Below are 24,791 nucleotides of genomic sequence, written 5' to 3'. Positions count from 1 at the left end.
AGAATGGCGTAGACTTTTTTAACTTATATTCTTGATTACTGTCAATTATTGTTGAAAATTTTCTTCCACTATATATGTTTTTGACGTATTTGGTATAAGTATCTACAAAATCGTGTCTGTATATGATCTTACAACGGATACTTGGAGGAAAAGTGAACTTAAGGAGAAAAAAAGGAAACCTAATATTGTATTGGCAAGTCTCTCCAAAACTAACTTGGTGGCATTGGGTTACAATAATTGGGTGAAAGATGTGTTTGTTATTGGGTGTGTATTACTTGAGCCAAATGTTGATGGCCCATAGTTCAAAAAGATGCAGTTGTCCCATCCAAAAAAAAAAGATAAAAAAAAGATGCATTTGTAACAAAGAGACTATTAAGGTCTCAAATCCCTTTTTCTTATTATTGTAACTATCAATTTGTAACAAAAAAAGAAAAAGAAAAAGAAAAATGAAATGAATATTGAGGTCTCAAATCCCATTTTCTCATTATTGTAACTATCAAATTGTAATAATGAGGAGACTATTGAGGTCTCAAATCCCCTTCTCTTATTATTTGTAACAAGAAAACCATTGAGGTCTCAAATCCCCTTCTCTCATTATTGTAACTATCAAATTGTAACAAAAAAAGAAAAAGAAAACAAAAAATGAAATGAATAGTCTATGATATGAAGTTTAGATTGTTGTAGGAACCATGGAATTGAAAGGAAATGAAAGAGTAATTTTTCTTCATATTGTTTCAGATGTGAATTAAAGGGAGGGAAGTGCATGCTAGATAGAAGTGGGGAGAATGGGAGGTAGAGTTTAAATCACTGTTATTTAACACCACAAGGCGTATCAATACCATTGGGCACCACCTGAATTCCTACGGTTTCTTATCAATACCAAGAAGTTCGCCCAAAATAAAATATAAAGGCTCATACATATTAATTAATCTATATATAAAAATGGGATCCGTTAACAAGTATTCTTAGGACAATTGTTAATAAATCATTTTATGAAAGTTTTGACACAATTTTTATTGAAAATTGAAAAAGATGTCGAAATATTAATTTTTTTTTTCATACAAATTTTCCTAAAATAATTCACTAACAAGTACCCTTAAAATATTCGTTAACATTTTTTATAAAAAATTAGAAATTAACGGACACTATTTAAGTATATTACAAATATGTATTTATTATGTCATTGAATTAACATCAATTAAATGAAGTAGACGTGATACAAGTTAGGAGGGGTGGGAGGGGAGAAAGAGTAACACAATTACTTAAAAAGATGTATAATAATAGTTTGAAAATATCAATGAATCGTCGTCTCCTGTGTATCAGCTGCCGAAGTGTCAATTTAACTTGCGGAAGAATCACAATCATATATCTTCAAAGAGTTACACTTGGGAACATGCAAGATCCATGACCTGCTCCATATATATAAATACTATAAGTTAGAAAATAAAGCACGCAGAAGAGTAAATTAATTGGTATGATATAAATATATATATATATATATATATATATATATATATATATATATATATAATCAAACAAACTTGATGTAATGGGGGATTGGGAAATTAAGTTCCAATTGAAAAAACTCACTGGGATTGTTTGTGGTTAGCGTAGCAAGTCCGTTAAAGTCACAAGTCGCACCCAGATTGTGGAACTTTGCAAAGTAAGAGCTGAACGCAAAACTTGCATGTAAAGTCAATGAATTTGAACCTGGTACATGACACTCTCTCCCAGGCGCAAGAGCACCGCAGGTCTCACATAGACCACATGCAAACGACAATGCCGAGTGTAGCGCATTCAAATCCACCTCTGCCTTCGCCACACACCAAGCCTCTCCCCTATGCCTATGCGTCACATTATGATTCCCCACGGGCACCGGTAGTACAAAGTCTGATGAGAAAGCTGCTTGCTTCCCACTCAAGTCGATATTGTAAACCGGTGTCCCATCTGCGTGTAACAAGCCCCAGTTCCGCTCTGTCCCTGGACCACTCTTTTGGTTCTCATTGTACAATGCAAATATGAATGTTGGTATGACCATGCCAGGCCTTGCTGGGGTTCCAATTGCTGGTTTTGCTGCAATCTTTTTCACCAGATTTCGGTTGTACGTGGCTGCAAAGTGGACATTCGCTCCGTGTTGATTTGCATCACCTGCGGTTGGCCAGCCTGTCTCAGCTATCGAAAGCCGTATGTCTGGGTACCCGAGCTTGGTCATGGCGAAGATCACAGAGTCGAGCATTTGGTCAAGAAGATTTGTGTAGATTAAGCCATTTACGAGGTCAGTATAATGAAAAGTTTCTTTTAGTAGTGCTTGATCAATGTGAATGTTGTTGGGGTTGGCTGACCAAGGGAAATAAGGGTACACATCGATGAAGAAAAAAGAGTGAGTACCCTTTAAGAATTTTAGCAATGGTAACATCACGGTGGCAGTTATATCGGACCTGAACGTCCCAGATGATGGTGGAAAAGTTGAATGCATTACGTCCATGGCAAAGGGAGTACCCACTTTGATGTTTGTGATGTTATGTGCTCTGAGAGAATGTTGGATTTTACGCATGGCCGGGACAAGATCACACCACATTTTCTGATCATTGTAACTAAGGACTTCGTTGCCAACAAGTATGATTCGGATCAGAGTTTTGGGGTAGTAAGCAAGGACATTGGTCTTGACCCATTGGTCAGCTACGGTCTGGCTTGAAGCAATGCTTGAGATTTCATTGTTTCGGACCATAATGGAAACTTGGATCCTGGTCCCTGATAGTGCTTTCAAGATTTCAGGATTGCAATCGTACAGCTTCACACGGCTAGCTTTCATAGATCTGATGTGCTTAATGGATTCATGTGGTGACGGCAAATTGTTCCCTATGGTGCCATAGTTAATGCCAACCTCGCTCCAACTTTCTGTATGACCTGTCATGTAAAAGAAAGTGGTATTAGTATATTTACTTTGTAAAATTAAGATGGGTTGATCAATTTGTTAAAGAACTTACGTGAGAGACCGAGAAGAGATAAGAGAAATAAAACAATAACAAGACCCATCTTTCTTTTTGCTTTGCTCAACAATAAATGTGTCTGAATAATGAAGCTCCTAAATGCATATGGGATGGAATGGTGTTTTGGTGGTAGTAATGGCTTGCTTTTAAAGAAGAGAGAAAATGCAGAAAGCGTGCATATATATATTAATGTAAATAAGTGAAGACTAGATGTTCAAGAAGGTAGAAGCTTTATATATATAGCACAACCATCTTTGTGAGTTTGTTGAAGATTGAAAATGGGATTCTATTATGGTGCTATAACAAGAATACGAAAGAAAGCGTCAAACCCAAATGACCAATTAATAATAACGAATTATAAAGAAAACGGCAAAGGTCATGAAATCAAAGAGGGTGTGGGGTCTTCTTTTGTCTTCTGGATTCTAGTTGTTTTCTCATCCTTCCTTTCCCAGTTCAAGGAGGGTTGTTACTTTTTAAAAAGAGAAAAAGAAGAAATAAAAAATAGAGTCGTTGGGGGGTAAGTTAAACAAAATAACCAAAAAAAAAAAAAAAAAAATCAGAAAAAAGCAAAAAAAAGTATACCTTGGTGCTGTTTAGATCTAACTTATCACGTCCACGTTTTGCTTCTTCTGCGTTTCCCCCCCTTTTTTTTAGCCCGCATTTGTTAACTTTTTCATGGTGAACAGTGCACCCGTGCACTGTTCATAGATCCACAAATTCCACTCTTCAGCAACTTTTTTCATTAAAAAGTGGTTTTACGGCACTATTCACACATTTAAAAATTATTTTGTTACAGTGTTTTCAATTTTCAGTTTCAGCAAAACAAATTTTATCCAAATGGACCCTTTCTTTCTTTCCAAATGAATTGATTTTATTGTTGTGATAAACATTACAGATCCTATAATATACCTAATGCATTTCACTTAAAATTTTAAATGACATGATATTATACATATATGTGTCATTAAATATAAAAAATAAAATTTTAATATATTTTTTTATATGAAAATTTTCATAATTTTGTTTTAATCTTAAATTGCCTCATTCCATCTCACTTCAAATAAAGCGGATCTTAAATAAAAATAATAATAATAAAAAAAAAACAAAAAAAAACTCTTTAAATAGAGAAGTTGTTATTCCGGACTATTGTTGTAGTTTGGTTGACAAGGGGTTTTTGTCTTGGTAGGTTTAAGTGCCTGATTCACAGTTTTTAGTTTTGGAAACAAAGAAAACAAGCTGTAACCGGCATTTGACTGGGTTGTTTTTTAAGTTTAAAATTGGTACTGAAAATTTATGCAGAACCAATTTTATAAAATATTTTGGGAAAATTACACTTTACCACCCTAAACTATACATCATATTACACTTGCCACCCTAAACTATAGGAATGCACACTTACCCCCCTATACTATTGCTAATGTAACACTTTGCACCCCACCGTTTAATGAGCTGTTAAGATGGGACGGAAATTACAGTGGAAGCCCTAAATTCCCTAAATGCCCCTCAACAAAAACACAATTTTGAACTCTCTCAAATTTCTCTTAGGTTCAATCTCTCTCCCTCTTTTAATCTTTCTCCGCTCCCAATGGTGCTGCCCAGTCGGCGAAAATGGCCAACTGGCCTTAAAATCATAACTATCTAGTTAGTAGGTGCTGTTTAGAAACATATTTTGTTTATAGCATCTCGAGTCTTAAAGAGTCGATTTTGGGCTTCAAAATCGACTCTTTGAGGCTCGATTTGTATGTTTAGACCGGTTCTGATATGGCACTTTGTCCACATGGATTTCCACCTGGAAATCGAGTCTCTAAGACTCGATTTCAAACCCAAAATTTTTTTAAAAAAACTCTAAGTCACTACGCAGAGCAGATCAGATCAGAGGGAGAGAAAGAGAAACACACAGTCAGATCAGATCAGAGGGAGAGAAACAGAGAACCTCACCGGCGCGTCCTGGGGCTCGCGCCGGCCAGCATCGCGCGCGGCCTGGGGCTCGCGCTGGCCAGCGTCGCGCGCGAGCTCCTGGCGGCGCGCGACCCAGGCTCGCGCGCGAGCCCCTGGCGGCGCGCGACCCAGGCTCGCGCGCGAGCCCCTGGCCGCGCTCGACGCTGGCCGGCGCGAGCCCCAGGCCGCCTGGGTCGCTGGTCAGTTTCTGGTCATGCCGCGCGCGCCTGGGTCTTCGATCTCGATCTTCTCTCTCTCTGTTTCTGGTTTTCTTTTCTTTTTTCTGGGTTTTTCCTCTGATGCTCTCTGGTGTTTGGTTTGGTCTGAGTGATATATATAGGGCTTAGAAATCGAGTCTTAGAGACTCGATTTCCATGTAAATGCCATGTGGCACTTCTGCCACATCAGAGTTGGTCCAAGCTACAAATCGAGCGTTAAAGACTCGATTTTGAAGACCAAAATCGACTCTTTAAAACTCGAGATGCTATAAACAAAATATGTTTCTAAACAACACCTACTAACTAGATAGTTACAATTTTAAGGCCAGTTGGCCATTTTCGCCTGCCCAGTCCACGTTGATGACAGCTGATCACGCTGCTGGTTGTGGGTCTTAAGTGGCGCTTCTGAAGAGATGAAAGCCATGAAATGGGTAAGCCCAGATCGAGCTCGTTGAAATCGAGTCACGAAAGCCATCATTGTTGGCCTTGCAATTCAGTGACTCGGTGGTGAGAGAAAGGGTATTAACACTAGTGGAGGGGTCTAAAAGAATGGGTGGGATTAAACTCGGTGTGACGTTTCAGATCTGGCCATTGACGAAGTGGATGACCGAAGTAGAGATTATGGGGTCTGGGTTTGTTGATGACTGAAATAAGGAGCTGCTTTTGGGTTCTGGGTTGTTCATCTCAGTGGGTTTGTTGCTTGATCTCTCTTTATGTTTATTTCTGGGTTGTAAATTTGCAGGTTTGAAGTAATTTTTCTGGGTTTGTTGTTTGATATTAATTTTTGGGTTCGATGTTCATTTCATTTTTTGGATTTCATGTAAATTTCTGGGTTTGATGTTCATCTCAATTTATAAGTTTAAGTTTTTATTTTTTGCTGGTGCCAAAGGACCTTAAGGAAACGGTGAAGATGGTGGGTCCTTGCATATTTTTTGGCTGGACTCTTTAGATTCTATGCATCTCATCAAATGGTTTTGAATTATTTACAGGTTTTGATTGTTTCAAATTTTTGTTTGTATTTTCTTATCTTCTTCCGTTGGTTTTTTTTTTAATCGATGAAACAGAGTGGGAGAGACTAGAGAGCTTCATGTTTGACTGAGAATGACAAGGGTATTTTGGTCTTTGACATAGGGGTATTTTGGTCTTTGACTTGGTTTCTGTCAAACTTATCGGACAAATGGATAGTGGGGTGCAAAGTGTTACATTGTTAATAGTTTAGTGGGGTAAGTGTTCATTCCCATAATTTAGGGTGGTAAGTGTAAAATGGGGTATAGTTTAGGGTGGTAAAGTGTAATTTTCCCAAATATTTTTCCTCATTCTCTAGAAATTTTGAAAAAATGGAGTCTCTCATTAATGGTACTATCAATAATTATCGTTAACAAGATTTAAGTAACCTCGTACTTTGAACTCCCGGAGCCTTTCTTAGCAATGGTCAAAAACAAAAAAAAGTTACAGAAAGGGCATCAACATAAGAAACCCGACCTCCCATTGCCGCAACCACAACCACAACCGCAACCATGCCACCATACTTGCTACCTAATCTGCCACCAGCCAATCCAATCAAAGAAACTCAATATGCCAGCCAAACACCTATCCTCGATGGGAGAACCATCAATGACACCAGTCGTTTCCTCCTATTCTACTGACAGTCGACCCAAATTTTAATGATTATCATAATCATGTTTTGACTTTATTCCCCTTAATCAATCTTTCAATGCTTACATACAAGGGTCTTAACTTCTAATTAGTAGCGGATTTGTGCGTAGCGCATGATAATATATTATCACGCCCTAAACCCATACTAAGAATTTAGATATGAAACTTGTCTTTTATATTTATATATATATATATATATATATATATTGATATAATTTTAAAATAATAGAATAGAGCCTAATTAAATATATACAAATTAGAAACCAAACCATCAAGTTTATTTTATAAAATCCATCAAACTAAAACTTTAAAAATATAGTCTTTAAATACAATCTCAAATAGTTTCATCAGCACTAAGCTCACTATCCTAAGAAAACATTTAACTAACATAGCTCCAATTTTAGTCTTCAATCTATGGCTCCTATGATCATGCACCAAAAGAGATTCCATGACTCTAATCTGAAAGGGTGGAAAAAGGGAGGGTGAACTAAAAGCCCAATAAGAGACCATATAACATGAGGATGTCTCTCAAAATAGAATAATAGTATCATTGACAAAATATAATATTTACAAAACACTTATATATAGTTTTAACAGTAATATAATATATCTTATAAAATGGTCAAAAATGAAACTTTTAACTTTTACACTGAAACCAGTAAATAAAATAGTAACCATTTTTTTTAAAGAAGAAAATAGTAACCATTTTAGTTAGCTAAAATACACTAAATATGTATAAAAAATATAATATAGTAATAAATAATTTTTCCCACTTATAAAGGCCAACAACAATAAATCCCTATAGAAAACATTAGCTAGACAAGACATAAACTGCTAAAACACTCGGTGGGTGACTCCCATGGGAAAAAATAACAATAACCTCAGAGAGACAATACTAAGAACAAACAATAACACTATACCACACCACAATAATACTACTTCGACCGAAGACCAATACTTATTCCTATGTTAACAAAGGCTGCAGATTGTCTAGCTAACCATTTGAAAACATTTTTTACTTTACTATAGTATTTCCAATACCAATACCAATCATATATCATATAATGAATACTTTCTCAAAAATATAGTTTTTGAGTCATTCTTAACATATACAATTTCAAAATAATTTACAAGACATAATAAAATTCAATTATGTATAATGGATTGACAATTATTTAATTTTTTGAAACTTCACTTTTGCAAATGTGTATATATATATATATATATATATATATATATATATATATATATAATACATGTCTTGAGAGATGTTTCACTTATCTCTAGTCACTAAACCAAACTTCACCTCAATTGTCTGAAACAATGTCAACTAGAACCTAAATAAGGACAAAACAACTCAATAAGAATGAATATGCTAGGGCAGCAACGAAAATATAAATTTCACTTTTAAGGTTTGTTTGGATACTGCTTATTTTGTTGAAAACAGAAAACTTATTGCTAAAAACATTGTAACAAAATAATTTTTAAATGTGTGAATAATGTTATGGGACTCAGAAATGCATGGTTATGCACATTTTTGCGTTTTTGGCTGGGTCGTGAACAGTGCCATGAGACCCAACAAAAAATGCAAAGGCAAAATAATTTGCACGCAAACGCACGCTTAAAATTCATATCTTACAACTAATTCTGAAACTACAGCTAGTTTAAGGCATAATTGTTTTATCGGGTATTCCAAAAATCATTACCTGGTACAATTCCAATGAGCCAAATAACCTTGTGTAATTATCTATGTTATTTGGAAACACTCCCAGTACAAGTTGACTTCAAAGTAAATACATGCTTGCAGATCCTAACCAACCCGATATATATATAGTGATAATGCTCAAAATCGTCAGTAGGTCTATCGCCCAAACCTGCCGTCTTCGATGAAAGATAAAGTGTAGTGAACTTGCAAAAAATAGAAACACCTTCAAAGAACACCAGTGTGGTGCCGGCCTAAGACCCTCTAAAAGTCAAATTAGAAACTGATGGTGAACTTTTTGGAGAGGAGTTTTTGAGAGTATTTTTCCATACCTTGGGATTGAAGTATCTCAATGTTTATATAGGAGCTTTTGGATGATCACATTAGTTGAATCGTAGGGATATGGGGTCATCCCATAGCTAACGTGTAAGAGTTGGGAACTATCCCATAGATGATCCAGAAGGAGTGAGGAGTTATCCTCAACTGGTTTATAGGAGATAAAGTTTATCCTATTACCGGCAGCCGTGTGCATGTGGGAGAGTCTTAAGTAATGTAGGCATTGAAACATGAGTTCAGTGTGCTTGGTCGTACTCATTAGCTTTTGGTCATGACATATTTCCATGATGGTCGCATCTGGTCTTCCGCTTTTGGTGAGTAGGTGCTCTTCGGAAGACTAACTTATTTAGGAAGAGTAGCACACTCCGGAAGAGTAGCTATGGAGTTAGTCAAAATACTCCCTATCATATAGCAACCATAGAGATCTCTACCTGTAAGAAAACTTAGTAATCTGTCGCATGTACTAACAAAAGTTTTAGAAAGTTGAAACAATATTCTAGATCACAAGGGTCATGAACTCAACACTACATATCCATGAGTTCGTATGGAATATCCGTAAGAGAAATCTCGAAACTTTCATGCAAATCTATTAGACCACTAACTTCATAGGTTATTCCCATAGATCTTTGAGAGAGATATATACCTGCGCGCAGGAGCGGAGCTACATGTTAAGGTGGGGGGGGGGGGGGGGGCATGGCCCCCCCAAAATTTTTGAAATTTTTTTTTACTATATAGAAATATTTAATATTTTCATAATTAGCCCTCAAAAATGGGACTTGGCCCCCCCCCCCCCCCCAACTATTTGAGTTGGTCCAATAATGTTCTTAAAAAAAATTGTCCAATTTGTCTAGTAGTTATAGAGAATGTATTATTTCTCAAATTCATTTTTTATGGTAAAATGCATTCTCGTATTTTCTAAAGTTTTGAATCATTTATGTCTTTGAACACTTCATTAGTTTAATTGAAATTTTTTTACTCACAACGGTAGACAATTTAGTAACTTATATTGAAAATGAAAACTGTAAGGATTTCATTATGGAAGATGGTGAAAGATTAATTTAATTCTATGAAACATTTAGTTTTAAGGATTCATTATGAAAGATGCTAATTTTTTGTGTGTGTATAGATACATGTGTTTGTGTATGTGTATAAAAGTTTGTATAGACTAATAAATTAGCAACACAAATCGCCCCCCCCCCCCCCCCCAAACAAAAATTTCTGGCTCCGCCCCTGTATACCTGACTACTTGAACCACACAGATGTAGAACTCTTTCGCTCTTAATCTCGTGGTCTCTCTTTCTCTACCTTTCAACACAAAAAACCATAAGACTCTACTCTCTACTCTTCAGCTCTTTCACGTTAAGCACGTTTCCTACTTGGGCTTGAGTTTATGACCCACTAAATCTTATTTCTTTAGTTTCCAAGAAGCCCATAAAACTTATAATCTTAAGTTTAATTTTCTAAAATATTAACGTTATCTTTGTAATTAATTTTACAACTGTGTGCATTAATATTAATGTTACCTTCAAAACAAATCAAATAATTCATCAATTCTCGTTTAAACCATGGACTCTAAATCTTGGATATCTCAAAATATCTACTCTCTGCTCACTTACAAGTTTCCAATCAAGGGTGACAAATTCTTAAAATGAAAGCTCACAATTTAAAAGCTTCCATTAAAGTCACATCCTCAGCATTTTATAATCTTTTTTTTTTTTTTTTTAAGACACACCATATTTTCCTCCACAACTCTTTATCATTTTTTAAATTTAAACAAACACACTTTTTTTTCTTGCTTCTTATATGTTCTCTTTTATTTTGAATAGAAAAATTTATAGTCATTCAGCAAACTTAAATTTATTACAGATTTTCAATGTACGAAAATAGATGAATGAATTGAAAATTATAATATTAAACAAAAAAAGAAAAAGCCTCATCGCACATGCAAAGCTCATGTGATGAAACTATTTTTTTTCTAGGTGGTCTCATCATCATCGTCATTATTATTATTATTATTATTATTATTATTATTATTATTTATTTTTTTTGCAATTTGGACTAATTTAATGTAGGATGCATTTCATAATCATATCGCAACATTTTTTTTTTATTTATTGTAGAATTGTTTTATTTAATTTTTGAAACCTTTATCCTACCATAGTCGATTGACTAATTTGTACATCTCTAAGTCAATCGAATACATTTTGGAAGTTACATGCAATTCCTCGTTTCCATAAGGAGAGCATTCATGATCCCAATGACCCACTCCAATATTTTTACATTTTTAGCTTTCTGGGATGCCAAATGGACTCATACAAAATACTTGTGAGCTCTAATAGAGAATTTTTCTTATTTGTTTCTAGCCATATGATGTTGTAGCAATTGGTACAAATTGATGTGTTAAAAAACCCTTTTTTTTTCCTTTTATAGCCAGATTATATTCTTGATGAAGCAAAGAAATTAAATGTTAGTTTGTAGGTAAAATTATAAATCATCCAATATATGATGATAAAATGCTTCACTTTGAATGATATTGCTCAGAATTTGTATACGGTTAGAATTGGCCTACAATTTTATGTTAAATTTCCATTTTTCCATAACAAAAACATATAGCTAAAAACAAAGTCCTAGAAACCAAAATAAAAACCAATAATGAAAAAAAAAAAGAAAAAAATAAATACCAATTCATGTTGTAATATACAACTTGAGGAAGTCCATAAGGTCACCAATAAAAATAACCTCTCTCTCTGTCTCTTAAAAAGTAGTTTGTTTTACACATTATTTTACTGCAGAATACTACAAAAAGCATTTAGTTATTAGTGTATTTTAAAAATTACTGTATACATTAGTGGTGTGATAAAACTACTTAAACAAGTGTAATATCGACATACTCATTTGGCACGTGAAAACATGCATGCCAAGTTTTTGATATATTAGCTTGAATTATTTTTTCTTGTAGCAAATTAATGGTAAAGAGAAGCTCTTTAGTCTAGTACCAATAGTAATACTAATCAAATGAAATATTGTGGATAGTGTATGCTTCTATCATGGAAGTTGAATGTCTATATACTCCATTGGCATGTGGAAACATGCATGCGAAAGTTTTTATATAGACGCGTGACTCATTTTACTTGTAACAAATGATAAATAGGGATTTTGTAGTATCAATTCAATAGTAATACTAATTAAATGAAACACTGTGGACAATCTTTGCTTTAATGGAAGTTGAAAATTAAAATTTGTGTACCTTGTCTTGGTGTTACCTAAGAACTTTAGCGATTCTCTTCCAATAAGTGAAAATTTCAAGCAGTAAATTAGAAGGTAATTCATGTTATATATTCAAGGTTTTATTGTGTAGTTTTGTTTTTTTTTTTTTTTTTGTTTTTTTTTTTTTGAGTATCTATTTGATTTGTATAGTTGTATGATGGATTTGGGTTGTAATTTATAAGATGTTTAGAATATTGAATGTAGTATTGTGTGTGATCTATGGAGTAATTAATGTTGTAGTTATTAATAATTGATTTTTTATTGTCTTTTAAGTTAATAAAAACCTTACATATATCTTTTTCTTAAAAAAAAAAAAATTACATACCCCTTTTTTTTAATGTAAATCTTTACATATACCGTAAGTAAACTCTATTTATTCCACATCCTTAGATGCGTAAAAAAAGAAGACTAATACTCCATAATGATAATGACTAATTAGTTTTATCATTTTTTTCATGATTTCATTTGTAACGTTTTTTATCATTATCATATATTTACCAACTGATAATTTGCATATCATAGAGATTAAATGAAAAGAAGAACAGTTCATTAGATTTTTAAAAGTCATGGTGTATGAAGATCATAAACATTTTAAGGATTTTAATATCTTTTGTGTTTTTAAATAAGTTTAAATTAATAAAAAAAAAAGAAAATAAATTGACGATTTTGTTTCTTATGTAAATTCTATTATTACTAGAGAAGATCTCCCTTTTAATTACGATAGGAAATATCGTTTCCCTCGTTAAAGTTTGATTAGTTTTAAGTTTAAATTTTGTATGATTGTATTTAATTGTTAGTTATTTAATGTCCTATATTTGGTCATTTCTATTTTATTTTTCACTCAGTTGAGTCTTGACAACCTCTTTATTTTCCAATTAAGATTAATTGGCGTTTGTTTTCTTTTATTTTTTTTATTTTCTTCATCTACTCTTTATTACTTTGTATGATTTTTTTTTCTTTTCCATAAATCTCTCTCTTATCACAAAAGATAACTTTTAGTGACAAAATAATATTCGTCACTATAAACTTGCGGGAAATTTTTGGTGACAAAAACAGATTTGTAGCGGAAGATAACCTTTAGTGACGAAATAATTCATCGCTAAAGATTTAAGTTAGGGTTTTATTTATTTAAGTCCAAAAATTCAAGTTCAAAAGTTAGGAGCCAAATCAAAAAGTCAAGCACGAAACTTAATTGCTCTAAGGCGACAAAATTTTTCATTGCTAAAAGTATAACATTTTGGTGACAAAATAATTTTGTCACTATAAGTTTATTGGGAACATATTTGGCAACAAAAATAAATTTGTCACAGAAGGTCACCATTAGTGACGAAAAAAATTCTTTACTAAAGGCATTGCCACAAAAGCTAGCCACTTGTTTTTGGGGTATTTTTGTCATTTTAGAGGTTTTGAGGGTATTTTGGTCATTTTTAACGTTTCAAGGGTATTTTGTTCGTTTGAGAGATTTTGTTAGTATTTTGGTTTAGTTTACGGCTGATAGGCCAAAAACGAATTAACTCCTTGTGATAAATTAATTGATTAATTAGTCAGGTTTATTAATTAATTAAATTAATATGCAAAGCGCGTGGTAGCACAAACAAATCACTAATAAACTAATTATGCAGCAGAAAATAAATAACACGGTGATTTGTTTACAAATGGGGAAAACCTAACGGCAAAAACCCCACCGGGTGATTTTCAGGTCATCACTCCCGAAATTCCACTATTATCAAAACAAGCGGTTACAAGTAAAGGAATCTCAATACCTAATACCAACCTACAGTTGAACCTTTACCTCAATACCCAATTGGACTTGTTCTGTAGTGATAATTTCCCTTTTGAAGCATGGCTCCCAAGTACGTGACTAACCAATGCGCGGATCCTAGTATGCGACTTCAATCACCAACTAAAGAAGGTTGTTGGCAGCAAAGTTCTTCAGTTCATCCCAACGATGAAGATCAAAAAGATACTTGGTCACAAAACCCTACGGTGCACATACACAGCAACTTCTTCACAAGAATGATGAAATAGGGCAAAACTTTGTCTCCGGTTACAAATTGCTTGAACAAAACTTTGCTCAACACTTGTGCACACTTTGACGGCCCTTAAAATAGTCCTTTTATATGTCTAGGGTTAGAAGAAAAGAAAGCCCAAACACATAATCCCGGATTAGAGTCAAAACAGAATTGGAATTCTGTTTTTCATAAAACTCGACAGATAGTTATCTGTCGAGGTGCTGTTGAGCAGTTGTCGAGCCTCGGGGCTAGAACAACTTCTTAAGCTCGATGGATAGCTAGTAGTCGAGCTTTAATGAACATCACTTTTTCAACTTGAATCTTGGACAGATTTGCATGTCTTCAACACTTGATCTTGAAACACAGTTTCTTGAAGTATTAAACACATCCTAGATCTACCCAAATACAAGTAAAATGCGTTTTGTCAAAGGATAAGCCAATCACATAAAATAGTGACAAATGTTCCTAATAAGTGAATCACATATGTCCTAACAACGACTATTTTGGTAATTTTGGAGGCTTTGATTGTATTTTTCTTATTTTTGAGCTTTCAACGGTATTTTGGTCATTTAAAAAGCTTTGGGGGGTATCGTGGTCGTCCTGCAAGTTTTGCGTGCGTTTTGGCTGTTTTTTAGGTTTTTTTGATATTTGTCACACTTGTGGTGGATTTTAGTCATTTGGACAGTTCTAACGGTATATTTAGGTCATTTTAGAGGTTTTGGGGTATTTAACGGTTTTTTGATATTTTGGTATTCTCACGAGTAAGATAATTTTTTTTAGTGTAGGAAATTTTGGTAAAAATGCACTTGAAATCACTAGAATGGCCAATTGATAATAGCTTAATTTTGCACATTTATATTATTATTAGAAAGTATTATCATACTTATTTTGAGTTAATTCATGCATTTTATATTTGGTTTTGAAATAATGCTAAATAATCAATTTTGTGCTTAATTGAAATTTAATGCGTGAATTTGTCTTTTGTAGGATAATGAAATTAAATAAGTGCGTTTGTGCAAAGAAGAAAGTTAATGGACTTTAATTTTACAAGTGCCATGATGAAGTCAAAGAAGGCCAACCCAATTAAATTCAAGTCCAATTGGAGCAAGGAATCAAAGGAAATTTGCACCTAATCTAAGTCCAATTCAGATTAGGATTCCAGCCTGTGCACCAGGAGCATAACTTTCGGCTCCGATGTCCAATCGAGATGATTCAAGCTGGGCTGGAAAGCTAACTTAAAGGGCTACAACTTTGTAGTTTATGAAAAGTCCGAATTATGAAGTTAAATGGGCCAAAAACGTCGGTTAAGTGAAGCCTAAAAACCTGGAATATCCTCAGAGTTTCAACTTGTAATAGGATTCCTTGACCTATTTATAGGCTCTTTAGGGAAAAATTCAAGAAGGAGAGCTGCTGTAGAATATAATTTAGGTTTTCTTAAAGTTTATTAACAGTTTTTAGAGTTTTATTTGTGTTATGGCTTGCTAGAAGCCTTGCTAAGGTAAGGGGTGAAACCCAACTGTTTATTGGTATGTTCTTAACAATTATTTATTAGTTTTAATGCTTATGTTTTTATGTTTTTGATTGTTTTACTCATCTATAAAAGTGTTTAGTTTTGTATAATTCTTTGATTTATCGTAGACTCCAGGCACGTTAAATGCTTAGTATTCCCTGCGAACTAATTCAGTAGTTTTGTTTTGCCTAAAATCAATCAATTACATGAAACTACCTTAGACAATTAATTCTTGAGTTTTTATTGTTAAATCATCCGACTAAAATCATCCTTCGTATGAATTTTAGTTGAGTTATAAAATAAATATTGTTAAAACTACCAATAGATGTGTTGTGTGTGGATCCCTAAACCTTAGCACCTTAATATATTGTTATTTTCACTCAATTTAAATTACCTTTACCAAACTACCAAAAATCTCTTTAGTTAAACTTTATTATTTTAGTTTTATTCTCTTGTGGTTTGCTAATCAATTCCCTTTACCCCGGCAACGGCACCAAAAACTTGCTGCGACTAAATAATGCTCCCAAGTGCAGAATTGTCGCGAAGTAATAACTTGGTAAGTCTAAGGTCGAATCCACAGGAAAAAGGGAATTGATTAACAAACCACAAGACAATAAAACTAAAATAATAAAGTTTAATTGAAGAGATTTTTGATAGTTTTGTAAAGGTAATTTAAATTGAGTGAAAATAATAATATATTAAGGTGCTAAGGTTTAGGAATCTACACACAACACATCTATTGGTAGTCTTAACAATATTTATTTTACAACTCAACTAAAATTCATACGAAGGATGATTTTAGTCGGATGATTTAACAATAAAAACTCAAGAATTAATTGTCTAAGGTAGTTTCATGCAATTGATTGATTTTAGGCAAAACAAAACTAGTGAATTAGTTCGCAGGGAATACTAAGCATTTAACGTGCCCGGAGTCTACGATAAATCAAAGAATTATACAAAACTAAACACTTTTATAGATGAATAAAACAATCAAAAACATAAAAACATAAGTATTAAAACTAATAAATAATTGTTAAGAACATACCAATAAACGGTTGGGTTTCACCCCTTACCTTAGCAAGGCTTCTAGCAAGCCATAACATAAATAAAACTCTAGAAACTGTTAAGGAACTTTAAGAAAACCTAAATTATGTTCTACAGCAGCTCTCCTTCTTGAATTTTGCCCTAAATAGCCTATAAATAGGTCAAGGAATCCTATTACAAGTTGAATTCCCGTTTAGAGAAAATCCCAGGTTTTTAGGCTTCATTTAATCGACATTTTTGGCCCATTTAGCTTCATAATTCGGACTTTACGTAAACTAAAAAGTTGTAGCCCTTTAAGTTAGCTTTCCAGCCTAACTTGAATCATCTCTATTGGACATCAGAGCCGAAAGTTATGCTCTAAATACTAACTGGTGCACAAGCTAGAATCCTAATCCGAATTGGACTTGGATTAGGTGCAAATTTCCTTTGATTCCTTACTCCAATTGGACTTGAATTTAATTGGATTGGCCTTCTCTGGCTTCATCATGGCCCTTGTAAAATTAAAGTCCATTAACTTCTTTTTTGCACAAATCCACTTATTAAATTTCATTATCCTACAAAAGAAAAATTCACGCATTAAAATTGAATTAAGCACAAAATTGATTATTTAGCATTATTCCAAAACCAACTATAAAATGCATGAATTAACTCAAAATAAGTATGATAATGCTTTCTAATAATGATATAAATGTGCAAAATTAAGCTATTATCACATTCCTCAACCAGCTCATTGCTAGTCCCTAGCAATTTAAGCGACTCAAGACAAAGACACAAAATAACAAAAAAAATATTACTTTAGTAGAAATAGTTAATCAAAGGTCAAAACACTAACAAACACCAAAGACATTCCACATGCCATCAATACTTAGTGTGTGAATAGTTTAGCCAACACAAACACAACCTTAGTCTTAAGATAAAATATGGTTTGAATTTCTATCCAAAGTAATGCTTCAACTCAAATCTCACAGTTGTTAACACTCAACAAATAAAATCACTTTGAAAAGGGTGTAACACTCTCAAACATATGTGAGCAGAATAATATAAAACAAAGACTAATATCTCATATATAAAGAAGATGAAGAATGGTGAAGCAAAATAAAAGATATTTATAGTCTCATGAAAGGATGCCAAACACTAAGAATATTACACCACACACATTGATTAGTCATGTCAAGATCCGAACCATACCTTCCTTAAGATCAAATAAGGCTTTCATTGGTACGTAATGTAGGGTAAAGAGGAGGAATTTAGAACAAAAAGTATAGGTAAAAATAAAAAGTGTTCCCAAGAATAATTAGAGAGACAACTTCTTTTGAATATATGACAATTAATTTATTCTCTCAAGTTTCTTGAATATCGCACTTTCACTTTTTTTTTTCTTTTTTTCTTCAAAATTTCATCAACAAATTCATTCTCTATTTCTTCCTCTTTTACATTCCCCCTTTTTTTTTCAACATTTTTCCTTTTCTGTTTATGACTCTTTTTTTTTTGAGTGAGTCCTCCTTTTCTTCTAACAATTTTACCACAAATTTATCGTAATCAAACAATTTGATTGCATTCATTCTTGGAACACCTTAGGAAAGGGTTTGAGAAAGAACGGCTAAAATAATAGGCTCAAATGGGTGACTAGCGGTAATGTATCAAGAAAGAAAATAATAAAGGCTCAAAATTAACAAAGATGGCCTAAAATCATCTCTTAAGGATTGGGATAGTTCTTCAAAATCCATGACTTTAACATATTTAGGTGTGGCATAAAATTTGATGAATTCTTAGCATTTGACCAAATCAAAAAATAATGAGACTAAGCAACAACAAAGTTATGTGCCTCCAAATGAAAAATGAGGTCAAAAGAAAATAACCCTCTAAAAAAATGAATGGCTCAAGAACTCACTTGGGTTATAGTCTCTACATTTTATTTTCAAGAGTTTCAAAGTCATCTCTATCTCTCAACCAAGAAACATGTTCATGTGGCTAAAGTGCATGTGCATACTAGTTAAGCATGAAAAACAGTGGAATTGTTTAGATAGAAGTAGCATAAAGAACTTTGACTTAAAACTCTTGCTAAAGCAACACCCTTTTTTTTTTTTTTTTTTTTTTTGAAATTGGACTAAAAACAAAAACAAAAATCACTAAAAACAACCCCCAAAAAAAAAAAACATAAAATAAAACAAAATGCAAACCATCTCAAGTTCCTTCCCCCAACCTAAAACTTAAATTGTCCTCAATGATAACAAAGAAAAACAATAAAGAGTAGAGATTACAGAGAGTACCTTGAAGAGATGAATATAAATGAATAGAAAAAAAGTTTAACACCTGCAAAAGGGGTTAGAAAACAAAACAACAAAAAAAAATTAATAAAAAAAAAAAAAAAAAAACACACACACACACACACACACAATCTAAACTACGACACAAATACTAGTGCTAATTGTTTGGCAAGTCTTGATAAATGGGATCCTCCAAATTAATGGATTCCTCCTCTTGTGAAAAATTATCAAGAAATGGCTTAAAACATTGTCCATTCACCTTAAATATGTTACCATTCTTAGGATTTTCAATTTCTATGGCACAATGGGGGAAAACATTTTTAACAATAAAAGGTTCAGTTCATTTAGATCTCAATTTTCAGGGGAACAAATGTAACCTAGAATTATACAAAAGAAATTTTTGAGATGGTTCAAAAGATTTTCTTAAAATTTGTTTGTCATGAAAAACCTTCATTTCTTCTTTAGAAATCCTAGAATTCTCATATGCATCATGCCGAATTTCTTCCAACTCATTCAATTGCAATTTTCTCAATGAACTAGCCTTGTCTAAGTTAAAGTTAAACATCTTTATTGCCCAATATGGTTTATGTTCCGATTCCACAGGCAAGTGACAAGCTTTACCATAAACAAGTCTATAGGGAGACATACCAAGAATATTTTTATAGGTAGTGTGGTATGCCCAAAGTGCATCATTCAACCTTAAAGACCAATTTTTATGATTTGGGTTAACCGTCTTTTCCAAAATTTGTTTAGTCTCCCTAGATGGTTTGTCATTGTCCTTTAAATAAATCCTATGAGTACAAACCAACGGACTAAGTCCTTTTATGTTAGCTATGTTCCTCCCTATGACACCCTTATGTTTACTCAAAACATTTAATAACTTACATTCTTGCAAGGAATTAAGTTCAGAAGATATTACCATAGAAAAAGTCTCATCGGTTCCTAGAAAAGCATACTTAAGATCATTTGGCCAAGGTTTCAACTTCCATTTAGGTACTTGCTCACTAGATGGGAACAACTTTATCTCACAAGGTGGCAACTCATTGTATTTCAATTTCCAATTGCTCACTTCCAATTCTTGTGCAAATTCCAAGAGACAATGAATGTATGCAATTTCAGAATTCTCATCAAAGTTAAAATCACATGAATTGACTAAACAAGTTTCTAATGTTTGGTCTTGAACAATTGTTTCAATCAAGTTAACTTCATGCACATCCTCTTCATCCCTAGTTTGCTTACAAGCATTAAAAATATTAAGCTCAAGGGTAATATTGCCAAAAGATAATTTTAAGACTCCACTTCTACAATTTATCAATGCATTAGAAGTTTCAAGAAATGGGCGTCCTAAAATCACAGATATTTGAGAATTAGCATTAGAAACAGGATACATGTCCAAAATATTAAAGTCAACAGGAAAATAAAATTTGTCCACTTGAACCAAAACATCCTCAACAACACCTTTTGGAACAATCACAGATTGATCGGCAAGTTGTAAAATTATGGAAGTGGGTTTTAACTCGCCTAGACCTAATTGCTCATACATTGAATATGGCAAAAGATTCACACTTATTGCCCCAAGATCAAGCAAAGCTTTCTCTATTTTTGAATTACCAATCACACATGAAATAGTGGGACAACTTGGATCTTTAAACTTTGGAGGTCTATTATTTTGAATGATTGCACTAACTTGTTCAGTAAAAAGTGCCTTCTTATGTACATTAAGCTTACGCTTAACAGTACACAAATCTTTCAAAAATTTAGCATATGATGGAATTTGCTTTATGGCATCCAAAAGAGGAATTTTCACTTTAACATGCTTAAGCACTTCAAGGATTTCAAAATTTTGATTCACTTTTTGAGGGGAAATCAACCTTTGGGGAAAAGGAGCAGGGATGGGACACCTTTCAATTTTATTAGATTTAGACTCAATGACTTCATCACAACTTTTTATTTTGGAAGACTCATCATGTGTATTGCTTTTAGGAATATATTTTTCAATGATTTTTCCACTACGAAGAGTAGTTACAAATTTAACTTGACTCAATTTATTTTCAGAGGAACTACAATCATTAACACAAAATTGACCTTGGGGGTTTGGTTGTGGTTGAGATGGAAACTTACCCTTTTCTTTTGTGCTCATGGATGTGGTCAATTTAGTGAGAGTGCTCCTAATGTCATTTATGGCCTATGAGTTCTGATTATTAATGGTGGATTGAGTTTGCATGAATTGTTGCAAAGTGTCCTCAAGACTCTTCTTTGGAGGGGGATTATAGGGAACAAAATTTGAAGAACCATGTGTAGGAGGTGCAACCACATTATTATTCCTCCAACTAAAATTTGGGTGATTCCTCCACCCTGAATTGTATGTCTCTGAATAGGGGGAAGGGTATGATTTTTTCACCATGTTCATAGCATTTGCTTGATCATGCAACACCTCTTTAAAAGCTGGAATTGTAGGGCATTCATTGGTAGGGTGTTCCATGGCCTCACAAATTCTACAAACTTCATCAATTTTAGGCACAATATTGATTCCATTGACCTTTCTTAATTCCATGGCATCAAGCTTCCTAGTTAGACTAGCCACCCTAGCACTAAGGTCATCATCTTCCCTAAGTTGGTACTCATCCCCAAAGGGTTTGGTGGATGCTCTAAACCTATCAGAGGTATCAGTGGTATCCCAAGATTGGGCAATCTCAGCTAAGAGATCAAAATAATCAAAAGCCTCATTAGGATCTTTATTCAAAAACTCTCCATTGCACATCATCTCTACAAATTGGCGCATCTTTGGAGTTAAACTTTCATAGAAAAAACTAATTATACACCAAGTTTCATAGCCATGATGTGGACAAGCATTAAGCAAATCTTTAAATCTTTCCCAACATTGATAAAATGTCTCGTTATCTTTTTGTGAAAAATTCATTATTTGTCTTTTAAGTGCATTAGTCCTATGAATTGGGAAAATTTTCTTTAAAAATTGAGTTTGCACTCTTACCAAGTATCAATTGACCTAGATCTCAAAGAATTAAGCCAAGTTTTTTCCTTGTCTTTAAGAGAAAAAGGGAACAACTTCAACCTAATGGTCTCTTCATTACATGATTGGTCATGGAAGGTAGAACATACCTCTTCAAATTCCTTAAAGTGTAGGTAAGGATTTTCAGAATCTAAGCCATGAAATTTAGGAAGTAATGAAATCATACCGGGCTTAAAATTAAAATTATTTGCATTAGTTGGAAAAATGATGCATGATGGTGCACTACTCCTAGTAGGTTGCAAATAATCCCTAAGAGTTCTAATGGGTTGGTGAGCATGGAAGTTTTCATTATTTAAATTATTCTCATCACCATGATTACTCTCTAAGTCCGCCATGATATTAAGTGTGTGAGAATGTGTAAAAGAATCAAATAAATTGCCAAACAAATTATCAGACTCAATTCTAATCAAGCGATTATCACTATCACGACACCAAACACGCATGCAATAGTAAAGCAAGAAAGAAAAAGAAAAAGAAAAGAAAACAAATACCTTTAACAATAAAAAGAAGTAAAAATGAAAGAAAAACTCTAAAAGAAAGCTAAACTACTTAAAAAATAAAAGAGTTGGAGAGATATTACCAAATATGTGAAAAAATTTAATGTCGAAAACCTCTCCAAACAAAGTGGAACGCTTCTCTAATCGCCTAATCCCCGGCAACGGTGCCAAAAACTTGCTGTGACTTAAATAATGCTCCCATGTGCAGGATTTTCGCGAAGTAATAACTCAGAAAGTCCGAGGTCGAATCCACCGGGGAAAGGGAATTGATTAGCAAACCACAAGAGAATAAAACTAAAATAAGAAAGTTTAAATAAAGAGATTTTTGGTAGTTTGGTAAAGGTAATTTAAATTGAGTGAAAATAACAATATATTAAGGTGCTAAGGTTTAGGGATCCACACACAACACATCTGTTGGTAGTCTTAACAATATTTACTTTATAACTCAACTAAAATTCATATGAAGGATGATTTTAGTCAGATGAATTAACAATAAAAACTCAAGAATTAATTGTCTAAGGTAGTTTCATCCAATTGATTGATTTTAGGCAAAACAAAACTAGTGAATTAGTTCACAGGGAATACTAAGCATTTCACATGCCCGGAGTCTACGATAAATCAAAGAATTATACATAACTAAAAACTTTTCTAGATGAGTAAAACAATCAAAAACCTAAAAACATAAGCATTAAAACCAATAAATAATTGTTAAGAACATACCAATAAATGGTTGGGTTTCACCCCTTACCTTAGCAAGGCTTCTAGCAAGCCATAACACAAATAAAACTCTAAAAACTGTAAAGAAACTTTAAGAAAACCTAAATTATGTTCTACAGCAGCTCTCCTTCTTGAATTTTGCCCTAAACAGCCTATAAATAGGTCAAGGAATCCTATTACAAGTTGAATTCCCGTTTGGAGGAAATCCCAAGTTTCTAGGCTTCACTTAACCGACATTTTTTGCCCCATTTAAATTCATAATTTGGACTTTTTGTAAACTACAAAGTTGTATCCCTTTAAGTTAGCTTTCCAGCCTAACTTGAATCATCTCAATTGGACATCGGAGCCGAAAGTTATGATCCAAATACTAACTGGTGCACAGGCTGGAATCCTAATCCGAATTGGACTTGGATTAAGTGCAAATTTCCTTTGATTCCTTGCTCCAATTGAATTTGAATTTAATTGGGTTGGCCTTCTTTGACTTCATCATGACCCTTGTAAAATTAAAGTCCATTAACTTTCTTCTTTGCACAAATCCACTTATTTAATTTCATTATCCTACAAAAGACAAATTCACACATTAAAATTCAATTAAGCACGAAATTGATTATTTAGCATTATTCCAAAACCAACTATAAAATGCATGAATTAACTCAAAATAAGTAAGATAATACTTTCTAATAATGATATAAATGTGCAAAATTAAGCTATTATCACCAATATACCCCCAAAATCTCCAAAATTGCTAGAATACCCACACACACACACACACACACACACACAAAAAAACTGAACCTCTTAATTGACCAAAATAGCCCCAAAATCTTTTAAATGACTAAAATAATGCCAAAAACTCTAAAATGACCAAAACACCCTTGAAACGGCTAGAATGAACAGTCAAATCTCAATACCTCATAAATGACCAAAATGTCCAAAACATCTAAAATGATTAAAAAAATACACCATGACATTGTTAAAATGACCAAAATTCCTTAAAATCCGTCAGAATGAATAAAAAAACTTGAAACCAACCAAAATACCCCCAAAATCTAAAAAATGAACAAAATATCCCTGAAACCTCAAATGACCAAAAATGCCCATGAAACCTTTAAACGCAAACCTCTAAACGGACCAGTATTCTCCTGAAATCTATGAAATGACCAAAATACTCTTAAACCTCTAAAATTGTCAAAAAAATCCTAAAACCTCAAAAATGATCGCATTATCCCTGAAACCTCTTAATGACACAATATGACCCAAAATTTTTTGTTATTTTGAAGGTTTTGAGTATTTTAGGCTCATTTAAAAGTTTCAAGGTATTTAGTCATTTAGATGGTTTTGGGATATTTTGGTCATTTTAGAGGTTTCAGTATTTTGTGCTCATTCTAGAGGATTTGATGTCATTTTGGTCATTTTTGCGATTTTGGGAGTATTTTAATCATTTTGGAGGTTTTTTTTTTTTGGTTGATGAGAATTAACAAGCATTCAAGGATCCATTGCATGTTCTAGTTGGGCCTATTACTAAAGCAAGATCCAAGAAGATCAAAGAAATACTTAATGGGCTGATTCAAAAGATTTGGGCTGATTCTAATGCATGACATTCTAA

At 33.3% G+C, this 24,791-nt stretch overlaps 1 protein-coding gene and 1 non-coding gene across 2 annotated transcripts; one reads left to right on the top strand and one right to left on the bottom strand.

The window, feature by feature from the left end:
- Positions 1-1,371: 1,371 nt before the first annotated feature.
- On the bottom strand, positions 1,372-21,080 carry LOC126690063 (probable glucan endo-1,3-beta-glucosidase A6). Its single transcript, XM_050385198.1, has 3 exons — positions 19,826-21,080; positions 1,591-2,907; positions 1,372-1,409 (listed from the first exon to the last, which is right to left on the bottom strand). The coding sequence occupies exons 1-3, from the start codon at positions 21,078-21,080 to the stop codon at positions 1,372-1,374; spliced, it is 2,610 nt and encodes an 869-aa protein (XP_050241155.1).
- Positions 21,081-21,771: 691 nt separating this feature from the next.
- LOC126690690 (small nucleolar RNA R71) lies at positions 21,772-21,878 on the top strand. The gene has a single exon (XR_007644726.1). It is a non-coding gene; the product is annotated as a small nucleolar RNA R71 (small nucleolar RNA).
- The last annotated feature ends 2,913 nt before the right edge of the window (positions 21,879-24,791 follow it).

This window comes from Quercus robur, chromosome 6, assembly GCF_932294415.1.
Source record: "Quercus robur chromosome 6, dhQueRobu3.1, whole genome shotgun sequence".
In the NCBI taxonomy this organism is placed as follows: Eukaryota; Viridiplantae; Streptophyta; class Magnoliopsida; order Fagales; family Fagaceae; genus Quercus; species Quercus robur.
This window is presented reverse-complemented; position numbering and strand designations above follow the sequence as displayed.

Coding starts and splice junctions, on each gene's coding strand:
- LOC126690063 (XM_050385198.1), bottom strand. CDS start 21,080: ATGAGCACAAAAGAAAAGGGTAAGTTTCCATCTCAACCACAACCAAAC. Junction 2,908..19,825: donor ACTTAATTCCTTGCAAGAAT/GTAAGTTATTAA, acceptor TTTACATGACAG/GTCATACAGAAAGTTGGAGC. Junction 1,410..1,590: donor GCTAACCACAAACAATCCCA/GTGAGTTTTTTC, acceptor TATATGGAGCAG/GTCATGGATCTTGCATGTTC.